The 20,430-nt window shown below is 39.9% G+C and overlaps 1 protein-coding gene across 6 annotated transcripts in view; it reads left to right on the top strand.

The window, feature by feature from the left end:
* The window catches only part of IGSF11 (immunoglobulin superfamily member 11), a 123,738-nt gene extending 105,711 nt beyond the window's left edge, over positions 1–18,027 (top strand). For 4 of the 6 annotated variants that reach the window (XM_025990106.2, XM_025990103.2, XM_072724114.1 and 1 more), the window contains 3 exons: positions 12,999–13,121; positions 13,927–14,077; positions 15,669–18,027. In XM_025990106.2, coding sequence (XP_025845891.1) covers positions 12,999–13,121; positions 13,927–14,077; positions 15,669–16,113 — 719 coding nt within the window. In that variant the 3' untranslated portion in view covers positions 16,114–18,027. The remainder of the gene's footprint in view (positions 1–12,998; positions 13,122–13,926; positions 14,078–15,668) is intronic. The other 2 variants (XM_072724121.1, XM_025990105.2) reach the window with 1 other exon arrangement.
* Positions 18,028–20,430: the final 2,403 nt, after the last annotated feature.

The following is a 20,430-nucleotide window of genomic DNA, read 5'->3' as shown; positions in this document are numbered from 1 at the left end:
AGGACACAGCATCATTTCTGTGGTATTCTTGTCAAAAACACAAAATCTGAATCCAGTCATGAGGAAACATCAAACAGAGGTGAAGACAAAACTGTTCCAAATTGAAAGAGACTAAGGAGTTAAAATACAGTGCAGAATCCTGGATTAGATTCTATACAGGGAAAGAAAAAGCCATAAAGGACATTCCTGGTACAGTTGGTGGAATCCGAGTATAAACTGTATGTGGATCAGATGATACTATTGTGTTGATGTTAAATTTCTTCACTTTGAAACTTATACTGTGATTATGTAAAGAATGTCTTTGTTCTTAGGAAATATGAAGTATTTAGTTTGGCCCGTGCTTCTAAGGTCTGTACAATTGGTCCGGGTTTCGTTTAGTGTCTGGGCCTGTGTCACAGTTCGCCAGCCCCTCCCTCAGTGGTTCTTAACTGGGACAATTTCATTTGGCAATATTTGGAGACATTTTTGTTATCACAGCTGATATAGGAGGGTGCTACCAGCAGCTAGTGGGTAGAGGCTAGGGATGCCACCACAGTAAAGAATTATCTGGCCCATGGGGCACCTGGGTGGCTCAGTTGGTTGAGCGTCTAATTCTTGATTTCAGCCCAGGTCATGATCTCATGGGTTGTGAGATCAAGCCTCACTTCAGGTTCTATGCTCAGTGAAGAGTCTACTTGTCCCACTTTGTCCCTCGCCCTCTGCTCCTCCTCCCACTTCACTTGCTCACTCTCAAAATAGATAAAGTCTTAAAAAAATAAAATAAAAAAGAATTATCTGGCCCAAACTGCCAATGAATGAATTACATTAATATATTTTCTAATGTTAAATATCCTTGCATTTCTGGAATAAAATCTATCAGTTGTGATTATTTTTTAATAGATTTCTCCATTTGGTATGCTAACATTTTAATAGAGTTTTTCCTTTTGTGATCATAAGTGAGAATGGCCTGTGATTTTTTTTTTTCCTGTCTTTGCCCTGCCTGGTTCAATTTTGGTATCAGATTTTATAAGGGTTTCATAAAATGAGTTAGGCAATTTTCCCTCTTTTTTTCTATACTCTGAAATAGTATGAATAAGATGGAGATTATTTGATAATTTTATAAATTTGCCTATAAAAGCTTTGCCTCACTGCTATGTTTTGTTGGTAGATTTTTGACTACTGATGGTTTTTATAATGATATAAGTTTACTTAGATTTCTGTATCTTCTCTATTTTTCTAGAAAACATCATTTTGTCTGAGTTTATACATATTGACATCAAGTGGTTCATAGCATTCTCTATATGATATCAGGAGAATGTATTTAAAAGTGCAGGTTCTGGAGTCAGAGGACATGATGTAAAATCCTGGCTCCAGGGATGACTGGTTATGTGACCTTGTGCCCTAGTTTTCTTACATGTAAAATGGACACAATAGTAATTGCCTCACAGAGGTGGAATAAAATTAAGTGAAAACATGAGTAAAACTTTTAGAATAGCATCTGGCATAAATAGTAAGCACTTAATACATACTAATGTTTGTATTATCATTAGTATTATTATTCTCATATATGTTAAAACTCTATTATATTCCCCTTTTCATAATTAATCCTGTTATTTATGCTTTTTCATCTTTATTTTTTGGATCAATCTTGTAAACGAGCTTTCGAATTTTACTTTTGTATACTGATATACATTTCTATTATTCATTTATCCATTCAACAGATATATCTTAGGTATCTGCTAGGTTCCAGACACTGTTCTAGGTGTTGGAGACACAGTGAGAACAGAGTAGAAATGCTTCCCTCCAGAGAACTTATTTTCTAGTGGGTGGAGATTGACTATAACAAATCAGTAAATTGCAATTTATTATCAGGTGATATGTACCTTAATTTAAAAGTGCTTTATTTCTAAAGCATGCTAACCATCATCTGAGCTTTCAGTGAGTTAGAGTCGTTTTGCCGGTGGAAGGTCTTGGCTCCATCTTGATGGCTGCTGACTGGGTGGTGGTTGATGAGGGTTGGTGTGGCTGTAGCAATTTCTTGCAGTAAGACAATAATGCAGGGAGCCACATGGATCCATCCTTCCTTTCATGAATGATTTCTGTGTAGCATGCGATGCTCTTTGATAGCATTTTACCCACCGTAGAACTTCCTTCAAAATTGGAGTCTGTCCTCTCAAACCCTGACACTGTTTTATCACGTAAGTTTATGTCCTATTCTGAATCCTTTGTCATGTTTCGGCAACCTTCACAGCATCCTCACTAGGAGTAGATGTTATCTCAAGAAACCACTTTTTTTTTTTTTGCTGATCCATAAGAAGCAGCTACTCATCCACTAGAAGTTCTATCATGAGATTGCAGCACTTCAGTCACACATTCAGTCTCCAATTCTAGTTCTCTTGCTGTTTCCCCCACATCTGCACTTAATTGCTCCACTGGGGTCTTGAACCCCTCAAAGTCATCCGTGAAGGTTGGACTCAGCTTCTTCTAAACTCCGGTTAAGTTGCTGTTTTGTCCTCTTTTCCTATGAATCATGAATGTTTTTAGTGGCATCTGGAATGATGATTCCCTTCCGGATTCAGATCCATTAGAGGAGTCACTTGCTATGGCAGTAGTAGCCTTATGAAATGTGTTTCTTAAATAATAAGACTTGGAAATCAGAGTTACCCTTAATCCCCCTGGCAGAATGGATGTTGTGTTAACAGGCATAGAAACAACGTTAATCATGTTGTCTATCAGAGCTCTTGGATGACCACTGTCCATAGGGAGTGATCTTTTGAAAGGAATCTTTTTTTTTTCTGAGCAATAGGTCTCAACAGTGGGCTTAAAATATTCAGTAAACCATGTTGTAAACAGATGTGCTGTCATCTAGGCTTTGTTGTTCCCTTTATAGAGCACAGGCATGGTAGATTTTATCATAATTCCAAAGGGTCCTAGGATTTTTAAAATGGTAAATGAGCATTGGCTTCAGCTTAAAGACACTAGTTGCATTAGCCCCTAACCAAAGAGTCGGTCTGTCCTTTTGAAGCTTTGAAGCCAGGCATTGACTTCTTCACTCCAGTTATGAAAGTGCTAGATGGCATCTACTTCCAGTAGAAGGCTATTTTGACTACCTTGAAAACCTGTTGTTTAGTGTAGCTACGTTTATCTGAGCTAGATCTTCTGGATAACTTGGTGCAGCCTCTCCATCAGCGCCTGCTGCTTCCCCTTGCAGTTTTATGTTACAGAGGTGGCTTCTTCCCTTAAACCTCATGAACCAACCTCTGCTAGCTTCCAACTTTTCTTCTGCAGCTTCCTCACCTCTCTCAGCCTTCCTAGAATTGAAGAGAGCTAAAGCCCTGCTCTGGATTAAGCTTTGGCTTAAGGGAATGTTGTTGCTGGTTTGATCTGTCCAGACCACTGAAACTTTCTCATTATCAGCAATAAGGCTGTTTCGCTTTCTTGTTACTCATGTGTTCACTGGAGTAGCACTTATAATTTCCCTCAAGAGTTTCTCTTTGTCTTCACAACTGGGCCAACTGTTTGGTGGAAGAGGCCTAACTTTTGACCTATCTGGTCTTTCAACATGGCCTTCCTCACTAAGCTTAATCATTTCTAGCATTTAATTGAGTAGAGTGTGTCTTCAAATGAATGAATGAATGAATGTCATTGTAGGGTTATTAATTAGTGTGTCTCAGGTAAGAGGGAGACCTGGAGTGAGGGAGAGAGATGGGAATGGCCAGTCACTGGAGCAGTCAACACACACACAACATTTTTTTTTTAATTAATTTTTATTGGTGTTCAATTTACCAACATACAGAAAAACACCCAGTGCTCATCCCGTCAAGTGTCCACCTCAGTGCCCGTCACCCATTCCCCTCCAACACCCGCCCTCCTCCCCTTCCACCACCCCTAGTTCGTTTCCCCGAGTTAGGTGTCTTTATGTTCTGTCTCCCTTCCTGATATTTCCCAACATTTCTTTTCCCTTCCTTTATATTCCCTATCACTATTATTTATATTCCCCAGATGAATGAGAACATACACTGTCCTTCTCCGATTGACTTATTTCACTCAGCATAATACCCTCCAGTTCCATCCACGTTGAAGCAAATGGTGGGTATTTGTCATTTCTAATTGCTGAGTAATATTCCATTGTATACATAAACCACATCTTCTTTATCCATTCATCTTTCGATGGACACCGAGGCTCCTTCCACCGTTTGGCTATTGTGGCCATTGCTGCTAGAAACATCGGGGTGCAGGTGTCCCGACGTTTCATTGCATCTGAATCTTTGGGGTAAATCCCCAACAGTGCAATTGCTGGGTCGTAGGGCAGGTCTATTTTTAACTCTTTGAGGAACCTCCACACAGTTTTCCAGAGTGGCTGCACCAGTTCACATTCCCACCAACAGTGTAAGAGGGTTCCCTTTTCTCCGCATCCTCTCCAACATTTGTTGTTTCCTGCCTTGTTAATTTTCCCCATTCTCACTGGTGTGAGGTGGTATCTCATTGTGGTTTTGATTTGTATTTCCCTGATGGCAAGTGATGCAGAGCATTTTCTCATGTGCTTGTTGGCCATGTCCATGTCTTCCTCTGTGAGATTTCTCTTCATGTCTTTTGCCCATTTCATGATTGGATTGTTTGTTTCTTTGGTGTTGAGTTTAATAAGTTCTTTATAGATTTTGGAAACTAGCCCTTTATCTGATATGTCATTTGCAAATATCTTCTCCCATTCTGTAGGTTGTCTTTTAGTTTTGTTGACTGTATCCTTTGCTGTGCAAAAGCTTCTTATCCTGATGAAGTCCCAATAGTTCATTCTTGCTTTTGTTTCCTTTGCCTTTGTGGATGTATCTTGCAAGAAGTTACTGTGGCCAAGTTCAAAAAGGGTGTTGCCTGTGTTCTCCTCTAGGATTTTGATGGAATCTTGTCTCACATTTAGATCTCTCATCCATTTTGAGTTTATCTTTGTGTATGGTGAAAGAGAGTGGTCCAGTTTCATTCTTCTGCATGTGGATGTCCAATTTTCCCAGCACCATTTATTGAAGAGACTGTCTTTCTTCCAGTGGATAGTCTTTCCTCCTTTATCGAATATTAGATGACCGTAAATTTCAGGGTCCACTTCTGGGTTCTCTATTCTGTTCCATTGATCTATGACACACACAACATTTGTCCATTAAGTTTGTTGTCTTATATCGGTGCATTTCATGGCACCTTCAAACAATTAAAATAGTAACATCAAAGATCACCATAACCAATATTATAATAATGAAAAAGTTTGAAATATTGTGAGATTACCACAAGGTGACACAGAGACCCAAAATGAGCAGATGCTCTTGGAAAATGGTACCAATAGACTTTTAATCCAAGGTTGCCACAAACTATCAGTACCTAAAAAAAAATGTAGTCCTTGTGAAGTATACTAAAATAAGGTATGGCTGTATATAGAATGAGAAACTTGCTAATTCTATTATTCAGATATTCCGTTCTTTACCAATATTTTATCTTTTTCAGTTATTTTATGAGAGAGATGTGTTCAAAAATTACACAGTAAGGGGACCCCTGGGTTCTTCAGTGGTTAAACATCTGCCTTTGGCTCAGGATCAAGTCCCTTTAAAAAAAAAAAAAAATTTTATTTATTTATTCATGAGAGACACAGAGAGGCAGAGACACAGGAAGAGGGAGAAGCAGGCTCCATGCAGGGAGCCCAACGTGGGACTTGATCCTGGGGCTCCAGGACCACGCCCCAGGCTGAAGGCAGCACTAAGCCGCTGAGCCACCAGGGCTGCCCTAAATAAATAAAATCTTTAAAAAAAAATCACACAGTAGGATTGTGATTTGTCACAATTTGGATTGGATTGTGGATTTGTCAGTTTGTCCCTGCATTTATACTGATTTTTTTTTTAACCCACTCTAATCAGCCTGTGTCATTAGGTGCTTATGGGGTATTATATCTCCCAGATTTTTCTATGTTTAGTATGCATTTTTACGTTATTTTAATTGTTATTAAAATTCCTATAGTAGGTTTCTTGGGTTAATTCTTGCTAGTATGTTTCTATTTTATGGTTTACTTATTTTCAGGTTTTCATATTTTATGTTTTAGATGTTTTGCTTGTAAGCAGCTTATGTTTGGATTTAATTTGGTGTTCAGTCTACAATCTGAGACTTTGTTCTTTGATTAGATCCATTTATATTAATTGTGATAATACATGTAGTTCAGTTAATTTCTAATATTAATGTTTTTTCTACCAAGCTTCTTTTACCTTTCCGTGCTATTTACTGATTATTGCAGTGTTGGTTTCTTTTTTTTAAATCATGCCTTTTTTCCTTCTTTGTTCCCAAGAAATCCTCTGTTGTCCTCATCCTTTCATAATTTAATACAGTGAAGAGAGATGATTAACCCTCCTGTTTGCTGCTTGTTGAGAACTCTGCAGAACTTACTATGGAGGTCATAGATGGAGCAGGAGAGTGTCTCAAACATCACTGTAGTCCACCATTGTCATGTCCCAGGGCGAAGCCTGAGGCCCAGAGAGATGACCAAGTTTGCCCAGGGGCTACATAGAAAGCACTTCTATTCTTTTGCCACGTCTGGAGCCTCAGGAATCTGATTCTCCTTGAATTGCCACTGCTGAGTCCCTTCCCAGTGAGTGTTTCCATAATTCTTTCATGGGTAGTAAAAAAAAAAAAAAAAAAGGTTTTCACCCACTTCAGTTGCTGAATAAATAGCTGCTTATTTCCTCCTTATCAAGATATTATTCTCAGTGAAGGCAAATTTTTCCTTTTTGTTTTTGTCCTCTCACATAAAGAAGCAAGTCCTGTGCAATGTTCAGTCTTCCCTCTTTAAAAAGTAAATACCAGCAATCGTCACAACCATATTGATTTGTTTATACAGTTGTCCATTCTATAAATACATGTGTGTCTGTGTGCGTCTGTACACACAAAGACACAACCCTTATTTTGTGCAACTACTTCAGTGTAGTGTGTTTGGGAAAGTAGAGAGATAGGAAGATAGAGACATATCTTTATTCTAGAGCTCACTGTCCAGTGAGGGAGACAGAGATAGAGAGGTAATTGTAGTACTACTGACTGTTGGATGCTATAAAAATGTTTACTCTTAACCTTTATTTCCCAAAGAATCTACAAAGAACTATATAGGGAAAGAGTTTCCTGAACAGAAAAGGATCTTAAAGGATGAGTAGAAATTTTACTAGGGAAAAGGGGTTATTATTAGTAGAGGGAGCCATGCATGCAAAGTCTTGCACATGAAAAGTTTGATGCTTTTAAGTGTGGAAAAGCTATGAAGCTGACAAAGATTCGTGAAGGTTCGGCTAGAGAAGAGGTTGGAGGGTTCAGGTCCACATTGTGAAAGGCATTGTATAGCATTCAGTCTGGAGGTTGTCTTTGAGACTGTGGGTGTTCCCAGGCATTTATAAAGGAAGAAAAGTTATCCAGATCTGCATTTTAGAAGCAGCTGCAGCAGTCAGGGTGTGAGAATGATAGCCTGGCCAGAGATGGGAGACTTTGGTAATAGCTCCATCAAGGAATGAAGAGGGCCAGAAATGAGGCCCTTGTGACAGGAATGGAGAAGGGACGAGGATGGGGGGTGGGATTCAGGAGACACTGAAGACAAAAATCAACAACACTTGGGGCTCAGAGAAGAGTCAGAGTCAGCTCAGATTTCTGTCGTAGGCCCATTGAATCAATAACAACTGTATTAACTCAGAGAAGGAATACTTAGAGATTTGCTGAAGGAGTGAGTGAGTGGTCCTCTGGGGGCTGAAATAATGATAACAGGTAGCATTTCTTGAGCACTAAATACCATTCTCCTTTGAGAATTAAAGCTTAACTGTCAACATAGAGACATGTTGATTCCAAAGAATCTACTGATGTCAAATTAAAAGCAAGAACACTCAGAGTCAGCATTTCTGGGAACATGGACAGAAGTGAGTAGGAGAGAAGCAGTCACGATCTAACCCATCTTGCTTGCAGCTGTTGCCATGTTGTAAGTGTGTGTTTGTGTCCCAGTCTACCGCTAATGGCGAGTCACTCTTGCAAGTAAATATTAGTAAGTTTATATACATAGTATATTTTATACATGCTGTGTGAGTGGTATTCTGGGAAATAACAAGTTTTAAAAGCAAAAAAAGTCCTTAGCTTGGTAATTATGATGTGTGATTCCATGTAATGTTAATACTGCGGGTTCCAAATATTACATTATTCAGATATTGCCCACCAATGTCCAACATTATTTTCCAGTGTTTGAATATTTGCTGTAGACTTCAGTTCTTTGCAAATTCTTCAGTAGCAGAAATGCAAAGAGAAAGAGATGAGGAATGTTGGTTTGGAAATACACTGACATGAAATCAGAAATGAATTTAAAATCTGAATTGGCAAAAGCTGTATCTGTTTCGGTGGCAAAGCCAAAGCAGAGCAAAAGCAAACAGACAAAATATTTTCATTATTAAATTTAAAAAGCTAATAGGAGGGCAGCCCGAGTGGCTCAGCAGTTTAGCACTGCTTTTAGCCCAGGGTGTGATCCTGAAGACCTGGGTTCGAGTCCCATGTTGAGTCCCACGTCAGGCTCCCTGCATGGAGCCTGTTTCTCCCTCTGCCTGCGTCTCTGCCTCTCTCTCTCTCTCTCTCTCTCTCTCTCTCTCATAAATAAATAAATAAATAAATAAATAAATAAATAAATCTTTAAAAAATAAATAAATATACATTTACAAATATTTTTTTAAAAAAGGCTAATAGCACATATTCTAATGTGCGCCTAATGTATACTTTGGATACTCTCTTAATGGGGACAGAATCTTTCCCTGTCTATTTTTCATCTACATCTCAATTCATTGAATATAAATACAAAAATGAAATAAAATTTTCCATGTCTCTAAAATTGGTGATGAGAAAAAAAATCAAGATTATTGGATAGAAAACTTGATACTACACAGTGTTTTAAAATTTTTTTAGAATGACAGTTTAAATATTAAGTATTTATAATATTATTTTTGAATTTTAAAATCAATTTTAATTTGGCTTTATTTTGTGATATTGTTCCCCCTTTTTTGCTATTTATTATCAAATATATCAGGTTGAGATAATATATAATTTTGTCAGAATTGGTTCAAATAACAATAAACTGTGTATTCATTATTTTTTTTTTCTGATTCAGGATACTTCTGAAGCTTTTTTTTTAAAGATTTTATTTTATTCATGAGAGACAGAGAGAGAGAGAGAGGCAGAGAGAGAGAGAAAGGCAGAGACACAGGCAGAGGGAGAAGCAGGCTCCATGCAGGGAGCCTGACATGGGACTTGATCCTGGGTCTCCAGGATCACGCCCTGGGCTGAAGGTGGTGCTAAACTGCTTAGGCATCAGGCTGCTCTTTAAAAAAAAAAAAAAAAAAAATTATTTATTTGTTCATGAGAGACAGAGAGAGAGAGAGAGAGAGGCAGAAACACAAGCAGACTCCATGCAGGGAGCCCTACGCGGGACTCGATCCCTGGTCTCCAGGATCACGCCCTGGGCTAAAGGTGGCGATAAACCGCTGAGCCACCCGGGCTGCCCACTTCTGAATCTTTTATATAAGAAATGACTGACTGTTTATTATTATGGCCACTTATTATTCCAAAGTACTTAAATCATATAAAAGTATAGAATAATTCATGATTTAGGAATTCTTATCTCTCAACCTCAGATCCTGAGTATTAATATCTGTTGGGGATTTGGAGACATCTGACATTTTCCCAGTTTCTTGACTGATTTTTCGTATGACTCAGAAAAATATATAAATTCCCCAAGTGATGCCAGGATGGAATTCCTCCATGGACGCTTTACCAGGCACTGTACTATGCCTGTGGCATGAATTACCTCATTTTGTCCCCACAGCAACCCATGATATGCTGGTAGCTCTGTGTTACCCATGAGGAAATTCGCTGGTAGTTGGTAGGGCAGACCCAGCCCAGGTGGTCTAAGCCTAGAACACCAGCTCTTAGTGTAGCATCCCTCAGGCAGTCAGAAATACGGTTCTGGGCCTAAGGAGAACGGATGGACGTGGACATGGACACTTACATTTATTTCCCTGTGATTCTGAAGGGCATCCTAATCCAGCTGCGTGGTTGGTGTGGGATCCAGTGTGGCTGGGAGCTGATGCGGTGGGCTGGGATGGCACGCGTGCTTTCCAAACTGTGCTTGCACGTGGTTGGACTTTACCTATCCTTAAAGAAGATCGTAAGAACATTTGCTTTCTAACTTCAGTTCAACAAATTACTTCTGCACCAGAGCAGGCCAAGTGAAGTGACAGACTGAGCTGAAGAATTAGTCCTTTTTCACTTGAGAAAGAGCCCTGTGCTTGCTAAGGAGGGGCTCCCGTCTGCTCTTTGCCTTGAGCCTGAGGACAGCCCTGTCCTGCTTGTGGCCAATCCTCTCTCAACAATGTGCCTCCTTCCCTGATTCCATTGTGAGTTAGCCCTAGCTAAGTTCACCTGGTGGCACGTCAACCAGAGTTAGGAATACTTCGTTCTGTCAGTCTGCCCGTGGTCTCTGTGTCTAGAGAGATGCAGAACGGTGACTTCATCTTTTAAAAATAGCCCTTTAAAGCAAGAATCTTTAAAGTTTACCTCTTTCTACATGCCAGAATGGTGCTTAGTTCAGCTGTTAAAAGTCTCCCAAGTTATCTCTATGAAAATGTCAACAAAATTACTGGTTTGGTGTGAGCTGATCAAATTCCTAGAATTTCAGGGCTTAGGAAAACAGCTTCTCCCTCTGCCTGTGTCTCTGCCTCTGTCTCTTTCTCTGTGTGTGTCTCATGAATAAATAAAATCTTTAGAAAAAAAAAAAAAAAGAATCAATCACCTGAGCCACCCAGGCGCCCTGCCACTCCCACCAGCCTCATCTTTTAATGAGACAGGCAAAAAATGTCAACAAATGGTGTTAAATGCCAGCACTAGATAATACACGGTGCTGAAGAGCACATAGGAGCGGTGTTTAATGAAGGCCTGGCAAATCAAGTAGAAAACACAGGAGGAGAAAACACTTTCCTCCCAGGCTGGCCCAACTACAGAGTGAATTCACTGAAAGGCTCTCGCACATCGGTAGCCCTCAGAGTTTTTTGGGTTTTTTTGTTTGTTAAGGAAAAGGAAATAATAACACAGGTGTAAACAAAGTAACCACCAAATATATTGACTTGGTGTGTCCAATACAATTCAGACGTCCAAATTCTTCAAACGTCATGTTCTGAATAAGCAAGATGCCCATCTAATATGGATTTGACCCTTTAAATTTCCCATTAAAAAACAAAAACAATAGCAAGGAAAAAAAATGTCCTTTCCTTGGCTTGTTTACTTAAGTTAATTCCAGAAAGGTACTCAATAAATATTTACTTCTTAAATGACTTAACCAATAAATGCATGCAGTGCTGTGGTTAGGTCTGCTTTTGCTGACCCGCCTCCTCTGCCTCCGCCTTTGCTCCAGATAGAAACGAAGATTGCAGCAGAAACAAGATAATGTTAGTTTCTTGGAAAAATAGCCCAGGGTAGGGGTAGCTCCGGGTGTTGCCCTAGGAATACATGGACTTTGTGCCAGAGATGTGCCATCAGGATGCTTTCTGCTTTCTCCTAAATTCGCAGCTATTTTGAGTGGTTGAGAAGGGAGGCAGGGAAGCCTAGAGCTTAGATCTAAGACAGCCCCCCATCTAATTCCAGTTTTGTGTAACTAGCTGTGTGATCTTATTACTCACTTAAAGCCCCAGTCTCCTTACCTGTTCAGTGGGATTAATAATAATACCTCATGGCGTCATTGTGAAGATTAAGATAATACTATGAAAGCTTAACCAATGCTTGGCACATGGTACTAGCTATTAATCTTAGTTTATTGTTCCTGTGATTTACATTTTGTTTACAAGCAATAAATAATCCGTGCTAATGTTGATGAATTAATAAAAAATGAACTGGGATCCCTGGGTGGCGCAGCGGTTTAGCGCCTGCCTTTGGCCCAGGGCACGATCCTGGAGACCCGGGATCGAATCCCACATCGGGCTCCCGGTGCATGGAGCCTGCTTCTCCCTCTGCCTGTGTCTCTTCCTCTCTCTCTCTCTGTGACTATCATACATAAATAAATAAAAAAATTAAAAATAAATAAATAAAAATAAAAAATGAACTACTGAAACATTTCTGGGTAATAGCAGTGCGGTGGCCTTGAAAATGCGCTGCTCCTCTACAACACGGCAGACCGGCAGCCCCAGCTGCTTCCTCCAGCGGCTGCCACTGCTTTGCACCCAGTTTGCTTTCACGGGGGCTGCTCCCAGCCGGTGACCAGCACAGCGGTCGGCTACGCAGGCCTATTCCTGCAAGCTGTGACTGCTTTACCAGGTGACTTCAGCTCAGAGGCTCCCCATGGGCCTGATGGAGACTTCCGTAACACTGGCAGCAATCTGAGATGCTCCCTGCCTGGCCCTCCTTCACCACCATCCCCACCCTTCACAGGGTCCAGACCTGCACTGCAGTCTCAGGCACCCCCACCCTCCCCAGCTTCCTCTCCCATCTCCTGTCCTGGAATTTCTTCCACTAAACCTCTGGCTCATCTGGGCATCTTGCTTTGTGAAGGATCCAGACTTCCAGTTATAAGGGTAGTTGGAAGTAACGACCCCTGGAGCACGGAGTGGATATTTTCTCCATCAAGTCTAATGAATTTTAGCTTCATCTTTACGTTTATTGCGTTTCCTCAGAATTGAAATTTGGTGTTACTGGTTGTAAATTCTCCAGGACAAACATTAGCCACTGTTTCCTCGGGGAAGGCCACTCACATTTAGGACCTCAGACTAATCAGCAGATTAAGTTGTGAGATTGCATTCAATTAGGGCAGGCCTCCACGTCTCCATGTCTTTAACGTGACGTGATTTTAGTCTTTTCACGAACCAAAGAAATCTCTTTGGCAAAGGCTATGGATGGCTCTCCAGTGTTTATTTTTAAATTTTGTCTGCTGTTGATTTCTTTGGTTCTCTTAATGCCTCCCCCACCCCCAACTGCTCACTTGATTATGATTTTTGTGACAGACCAGATCCAGGGGACAGTCACCATCCGGAACATCAGTGCTCTGTCTTCAGGCTTGTATCAGTGTGTGGCTTCTAATGCCATCGGAACCAGCACCTGTCTTTTGGATCTCCAGGTGATTTCACGTAAGTATATACAATTCTGATGTCGACTCTGGGTCTGGAACACCAAAGATCTTTGTTACACCAGGGAATGAAGAATTTCTCTGGATTGTTTTTAGGTCATTTGAAGATTAAGTAGAAATTCTCTTGGTTTTATTAATTATTGAAATGTTTTATAAATGTGTTAGCATGCTTTTCAGCCTCCACACTGTGACATCTTCTTTATGACACAGTATCTTTCTCCTCCAGATGATTAGAATCAAATTGGTCACTTGTCTTCAAGTGATTGCATAGTGCTGTAGACATTATAGAAACTTACAATGGTCTCGTGGCCACAGCAAGACCTTCTTGTGTTTTCTCCTAATCCCTTTATATCTGCTTAATTGTTAGGTGGCCATAAATAAACAGTGCAGACATTTTCTCTTTATTTGAGAATTCTGGGTTATTTGAATTCCACTTACAAAAAGTAGTGATCTGGTTGGGCTGAGGCGATAGTTATTGCCAGGGTTCTTTTGGGCGGATCACACAGTTGGGCATCTTTGGCCTGTTCTGCTCTAAGTGTGGCTCTACTGAAGTGGTGAGTCCTGTAATGTTCGTTCATTCAGCAAGTGTCTGTGAGCCTACGGTATGTTAGTCCTAGCCACTGAGGACACAGGTTAACTGAGATTTAATTTTATATGAATGCAACACTTTAGGCAATTTTGTGCATTTTAAGAAGATTCTGTGGTGAACTTACATATTTATGAAGTTGTATGAGTGTATGCTATTTCTCTTTCTCTCTCTCTCTCTCTTTTTTGTTCTTTAAATCTACCTTAAATATATTTTGCAGCCCAGCCCAGGAACATTGGACTAATAGCTGGAGCCATTGGCACTGGTGCAGTTATTATCATTTTTTGCATTGCACTAATTTTAGGGGCATTCTTTTACTGGAGAAGCAAAAATAAAGAGGAGGAGGAAGAAGAAATTCCTAATGAAATAAGGTTTGTGTATCAGACAATTTGTCCTACATGGTCATTGTCTGTATTTCTATTAATTTTGGCAGCTAAGATTTCTTTGCTAATCCAGTGGCTGTGATGGCCAAGACCGTTACCAAGTCATCTTTTCTTCTGTGTTATACCACTTTTCCTCATGATACTGCTCAGCATCACTTACTGGATCATGAAAGGGGAAGAGGGTCTGAAATGTGCCCAACCAGGAGGACACACATGAAAATTTCCTTCACCTCCCATATCCCAAAGATAGGTGAGGTTAAGGTGGCTGCCACAGTAGAAAAGTTAGTTTAGTAAAGAAATGTGTTTGACATCAGCATTTATAATAGAAGCTAGAAGGAACACCACAAGAGCATACCCATACCTGTGTGCACAGAGAGGCCAAACAGTATGGCTTGGTGTGAGAGACAGGTCAAAGATAAGAACCTCTTCAGAAAATAATGTGAAAATCATCTTTAAAGAAAATTGACTCTTGGCATATTGTAGGGTCGGGGAGTTCGAGCCCAGTCTCATACTGTACCCTATCATATCCTTGTTGAGAATGCTTTAATGACTGCAGTCTACTTAGCATGAGTCACACAGCCCTTCAGGATCTGACCCTTCCCTGCTTCCCTGGTCCTCTGACCACATCCATGATCACTGGTGATCTAGTCTATTTTGTAGCCTCTCATGCCTTGGGATCTTTGCTCAAGCCTCCACCCTCTTCCTGGACCAAACTACTTCCCTTTTTATCCATCTCTTCGGTAAATTCCTTGATCTGATTCAAGACCAGTCCAGGCATCACTTCCTCACAGAAGTTGACTCTAGTCCCTTGTCCAGCCTTTCAGACTTGGAGATGTTCTTGGATTGATTGTCACTCTCGTTTGGCCATAGGCCTCTGGGGTATAGGAGCTGTGTCCTTTTTTTTTTTTTTTTACATAAAACATCTAGTAGAATGCCCGATACTCAATAAATGTTGAATGAATTAGCTAACAGCTTAGGTTAAATTAGTGACTTCTCTTAGCCTCTTGTAATTCTTAAGGGTTTGGTCTGTATGCAAGGATAGATTTCATCCCAGCATAAGATCACTGAGAAAAATCACTCATCAGCACACCACAGTGAGTTCTCAGACCCCCAAAAAGTGCAATAAAGTCAGGTCAACTCTAACCATTTTTTGAAGTTCCTCACACCCACAGCTTGGTTTTTTACAGCAGCAAGCTCAGTGGATTTCTTTAAGGTCTATTTTCCTATTTAGAGGGGGGAAAAAAAAAGTTATATACACACAGATGCACATACATATACACACGCATTTTTTCAGTTATTTTGGAAAATATAGTCTGAGAGATGCGACCTCAGACTTTTCTGCCCTTGGCTATTGAGAAGCTGAGGGAACATTTTTCTTGAGCGTTGTCTCAAAGGGAATGAGTGTCAGCCGAGGCCACCAGAACTGATATGTTTGCTTTCGTGGTAGTACGGTCTATCCTGAGGGTTTGTATCTCACAGACAGACTGGGCTTAGCAGAAGAAGAGAGAGTCCTGGGCAGGAGGGTAGGGTGACATTCAAGTAAATCCTGACGACAACTTTATATTTTCCTCCTTTTCAGAGAAGATGATCTTCCACCTAAATGTTCTTCTTCTGCCAAAGCATTTCACACCGAGATATCCTCCTCAGAGAACAACACATTGACCTCTTCCAATACCTACAACAGTCGATACTGGAGCAACAATCCAAAAGTTCCCAGAAACACGGAGTCATTCAACCACTTCAGTGACTTGCGCCAGTCTTTCTCTCTCCACTCAGGCAATGCCAATATTCCATCCATCTATGCTAATGGGAGCCACCTGGCCCCAGCTCCCCATAAGACTCTAGTAGTGACAGCCAACAGAGGGTCACCCCCGCAAGTCATGTCCAGGAGCAATGGCTCAGTCAGCAGGAAGCCTCGGCCTCAACACACACAGTCGTACACCGTCAGTCAAGCGACACTCGAGCGAATTGGTGCTGTCCCTGTCATGGTGCCAGCCCAGAGTCGGGCAGGGTCCCTGGTATAGCACCTGAGCCGATAAAGTATTCAGAAAAGAATCAGTGGAATGCCCCATGCAGGGAGAGGGTGGGGTGAGCAAGTGCTGGGAAAGAAACACTTTCCTTACATAAGGATACTACTGAAAAGCACAAAGGAAAAGGCAATGCTGTTACCTGGCCAGTGAGATTTGCGAAATGAACTGGAATTCTTCATCCTGAAGACTCGTTTCCCCACTACAGATGTCCCAGCATTCTATTAAAACAAACTGGATCTCAAAGATGTGCCAAGCCAAGGAAAAAGATATAAGAGCAGAATAACACTTAAAACCCAAACTGCAGTCCGCATGGGCTTATTCTTTAATTCATGCCTAACTTAATAATTTTTCAAAAGACTAAAGTGCCAGGTAAAGTTTAAATAATGAAATTATTTAAAAACATAGTTGTCTTTAGGAAAATTAATGAGCAACCCTGGGATCGTCACCGTTCCCTCTTTATCTAGAGGGCTTAATGGGCATGAATGGTTAATATTGGTCCCAACAGGGCTGGCTCTTGTATCATAGAGTCCAAACTTTTTTTACACAAACAAAATTCAGTAAGAAATGGGGGAAGACAAAAGAAACTTCTCTGAGAAGCCCATTCATATTTATTTATTTATGTCTTCCTGAACCATGAATTTCATATTTGGAATGTTGCTATATTGACAGATTCTTGCCTGTCTGTGTTTTTCTAGGGTCTGTTCCAGGTCCATGACAATTACTGTTCATTATTTCCTGGAAAAATATTTTTTTAAAAGAAAACTATTGTTTTTTTTTTTTTTAAAGAAAATCCATGAGAGGCATAGGGCTGGGAAAGACAAGAGTGTTATTAACAGCATGTTCAGTGATGGTGTTGGTCGAGCCCTGTGGGAGGCCCATGGTGGGAGGGAAAGAGCTGGGTGCTGTGGGCCGCACAGGAGCCGGAAGGCAGGTGGGAGGGACTCGGGCCTTCTTGGCAGCCTCAGAGCCCGGCTGTCCAGGGCTCCCTTCCTATCACACCAGGTTGCTCTTAATGAGGGCACCACCCGATGCCTTTTGGACTGAGGTAGATAACTTTCTCCTTGTTTGACAAGTGGAGGTTAGTAGGTTGTTACAGGGAGGGCGGCAGTGGTTCTGTTTTTGTTTCCAAAATAACTATTTTTGCAAAAGAGATAAGAGTAAGACAAAAGGGATGCCTTCAGGTGTGCCCCTGGGTGAGTCTGCCCTATGTTTGTCACAGCTCAGGGTTGCAGTTTTGCCCAGATGCATTTTTACACCACTGTAAAGAGACTTCCTTCTGTGATTAATGACCTGGCTTGGCTGGCCTTGGAGTTCACCAGATAATTTACCGACTCCCCACTCTTGTTTTGTGCTGTGTGGATCTGGGCATACTTGTATCGGGGACTATCTCGCCTTAATCACACTTTAAGCAGCACAGAAATGATTTCGTCCCAGAATCGTTCTCTGAATTATTTATGAGGCCAACCTCGTGGTTCGATAAGAGCATCATTCTGTTCCCAATGTTGTCTCTCACTCCCTCTTCGCACTATGCCTTTTGCCCTCTTTTCCTGCGAGCAGAGCCATCACAGGGAGTGGCTTCCTGATTTTCAGACCCATTTGAATAAATGGAAACCAGCAGCTGCTGGGGACACTGTTTTCTGGGAGGGCTAAGCTCAGAACCTAACCAATTGCAGCCATTTCGATATTGATGAAATGCTGAATTTATGTTAGCATTACTTATTTTTTCCATGTGATGGTTCTTGACTTTGTAAAAATTTAAATAAATGAATGTCTATACTTTTTATAAAGAAGAGTGAAAATACCGTGACAGAAAAGACACTATCAGATGTTGTTTAGAAAGCATTTATCTTGCATTTCTTTATTCTTTCTAATTATCTAAAATTCAATAAAAGTTTATTCATATAAAAACAAGTTGTCATTTATTATCATAATACATTGATGAATTTCTGAGTTTATAGTGTTCTATTTAATGTTATAAGAATTTTCCATTCTGTCAAGTAGTATTCATAATAATTTTAATGAGCGAATAGTACTCTTACTCTTGTTAGAAATTTGAGTCCAGTTCTCATGTGTATGACCGAAGATATAATGACCATTTTCATATATTGAGCTATTTTCCTATTTCCCAGTCTGAAGTTCAGGAAGACAAGGTCCATGACTGTTCTTTTTCACTCTGAATCCCTCATCTAGACAGTGCCTAATACAGGTGGTGAGTAGGTGAATGACTGATGACTTCTACACTGGAGTTGCCAAGTTCCAGTTCAGAAAGTTATGGTTATGATTGTAGCTCTTGGGATATACTGGATCATTCTTTTGTTTAAACTTTTTTTAAGTAAGAGTTGGGCATTTAACCAACTGAGCCACCCCGGCGCCCCGTTTTAACTTTTTATTTGAGATCTATATATTTATACAATTTTATATTTATAATTATGTAGTTATATGCTGTTACCAGAAATAGTGGAGACTCCCATAAACCCTTCATCTGATTTTTCCAAACGGAAATTTTTCCACATGTCTTGCATGTAAATCATGCAGTATCACAGTATCACAAATTGACATAGATGCATTCTATCAACCTTACTCATATTTCAACAGCTGTACATGCACTCCTGAGTGCAGTTTATGTATTTAGTTGCATGTTATTTTATCAAGTGTAGATTGATGTGACTACTGCCACAGTCAAGATACAGGATCCCTTGTCCTACCCTTTTATAGTCACAGTCACCTTCCTCCTCCCCAAGTCCCTAATTGTTAATTTGTTATCCATCTAGATAATTATGGCCTATAAATGGAATCAGGTAGTATGTAACATATGAGGATTGGCTTCTTTTTTTTTTTTTTTTCCTCAGAATGTCTTTTTTTGGAGATCCATCCAACTTGTTGCCTGTATCATTCCTTTTTATTTCTGATTAGTAGTCCATGGTGCAGATATACCAGTATGTTTAACCATTTCCCTGTTGAAGGCTATATGAAGGATATTTGAATTGTTTCCATTTTCGGCTGTTACAAGTAAAACTATTGTGACCATTTTTTCCAAACTTTTATGTGAACATAAGTTTTTATTTCTCTGAGATAAATGCCTGAGAGTTCATTTGCTCCATCACCATTTGTTGAAAAGGTTATCCTCCTTCCAGTGAATTGTTTTTGCATCTGTGAAAAACTCATTTAGGCATATTCGTGTAGGTCTCTTTCTGAGTTCCTTAACTGTTCCCTGATCTTTGTATCTGTTCTTCCACCAGTACTGTGGTGACCACTGTAGCTATCTAATAAGCTTTAACTGGTGGACTGGTTTCCTCCATTTTATTATTCTATTTTGAAATTGTTTTAACTATTCCAGGTCCAAGTGCCTTTCCATATAATTTTTAGAATCAGATGGTTTATGTCTACAAGACACTTGGCTGTTTTAATAGGAATGGTGTTAAACATATGATCAATTTGGGAAGACCTTGTATCTTTACTATTTGAGTCTTCAAATCTATGAACATGGTATATTTCTCTATTTAGACCTTCTTTGGTTTATTTCATGAGCATTTTGAAATTTTCAGGATACAGATCCTATACATGCTTTGTTGGATTGATCCCTAAACATTTAATTTTCTTTGAAGTAGTTATAAATGTTACTGTGTTTTAATTTTTGGTTTCTATAGGGTGCCTGGGTTAGCTCAGTTGGTAAGGTGTGTCTGCCTTGGGCTCAAGTCATGATCCCCACATCCTGGAATCAAGCCCCCATTGCATCAGGCTTTCTGCTCAGCAGGGACTCTCTTTCTCCTTCTGCTCCTCCTCCTGTGCATGCTCGCTCCCTCTCACTCTCTCTCAAATAAATAAATAAATAAATAAATAAATAAATAAAATATTTTTTAAAATTTTCGTTTATATATATTTGTTCTTAGTAAATGGAAATGTGATTGAATTTTTTGTGTTGATTTTGCATTCAACTTTGCTGAAATCACTACTTCAGAGTGTGGTTGTTTTGTGTTTTGTAGATTCCTTGGGATTTTCCATATACAGAATCACGTCATCTACAAATAGAGACAATTTTTTAAATTTCTCTTCAATATGTGTGCCTTTGCTTTTTCATAAAACTGTTAAATACAAAGGTTAGTGTGATATATTTTTCTTATTCCTAGTTATAGGGGGAAAGCATTCATTCTTTTACCATTAAATATGATGTTAGCTATAAGTTTTTGTAGGTGCTTTTTATCAAATAAGGAAGTTTGATTCTATTACTAGTTTGTTGAGAAGATCTATCATTTATTTATGAGTGTTGGGTTTTGTCAAATGTTTTTCTGCATCATTTGGTACAGTCATACT

Source organism: Vulpes vulpes, chromosome 1 (genome assembly GCF_048418805.1).
Source record: "Vulpes vulpes isolate BD-2025 chromosome 1, VulVul3, whole genome shotgun sequence".
NCBI lineage: Eukaryota > Metazoa > Chordata > Mammalia > Carnivora > Canidae > Vulpes > Vulpes vulpes.
The sequence above is the reverse complement of the archived record's forward strand: the minus strand, read 5'-3'. Positions and strand labels throughout refer to the sequence as shown.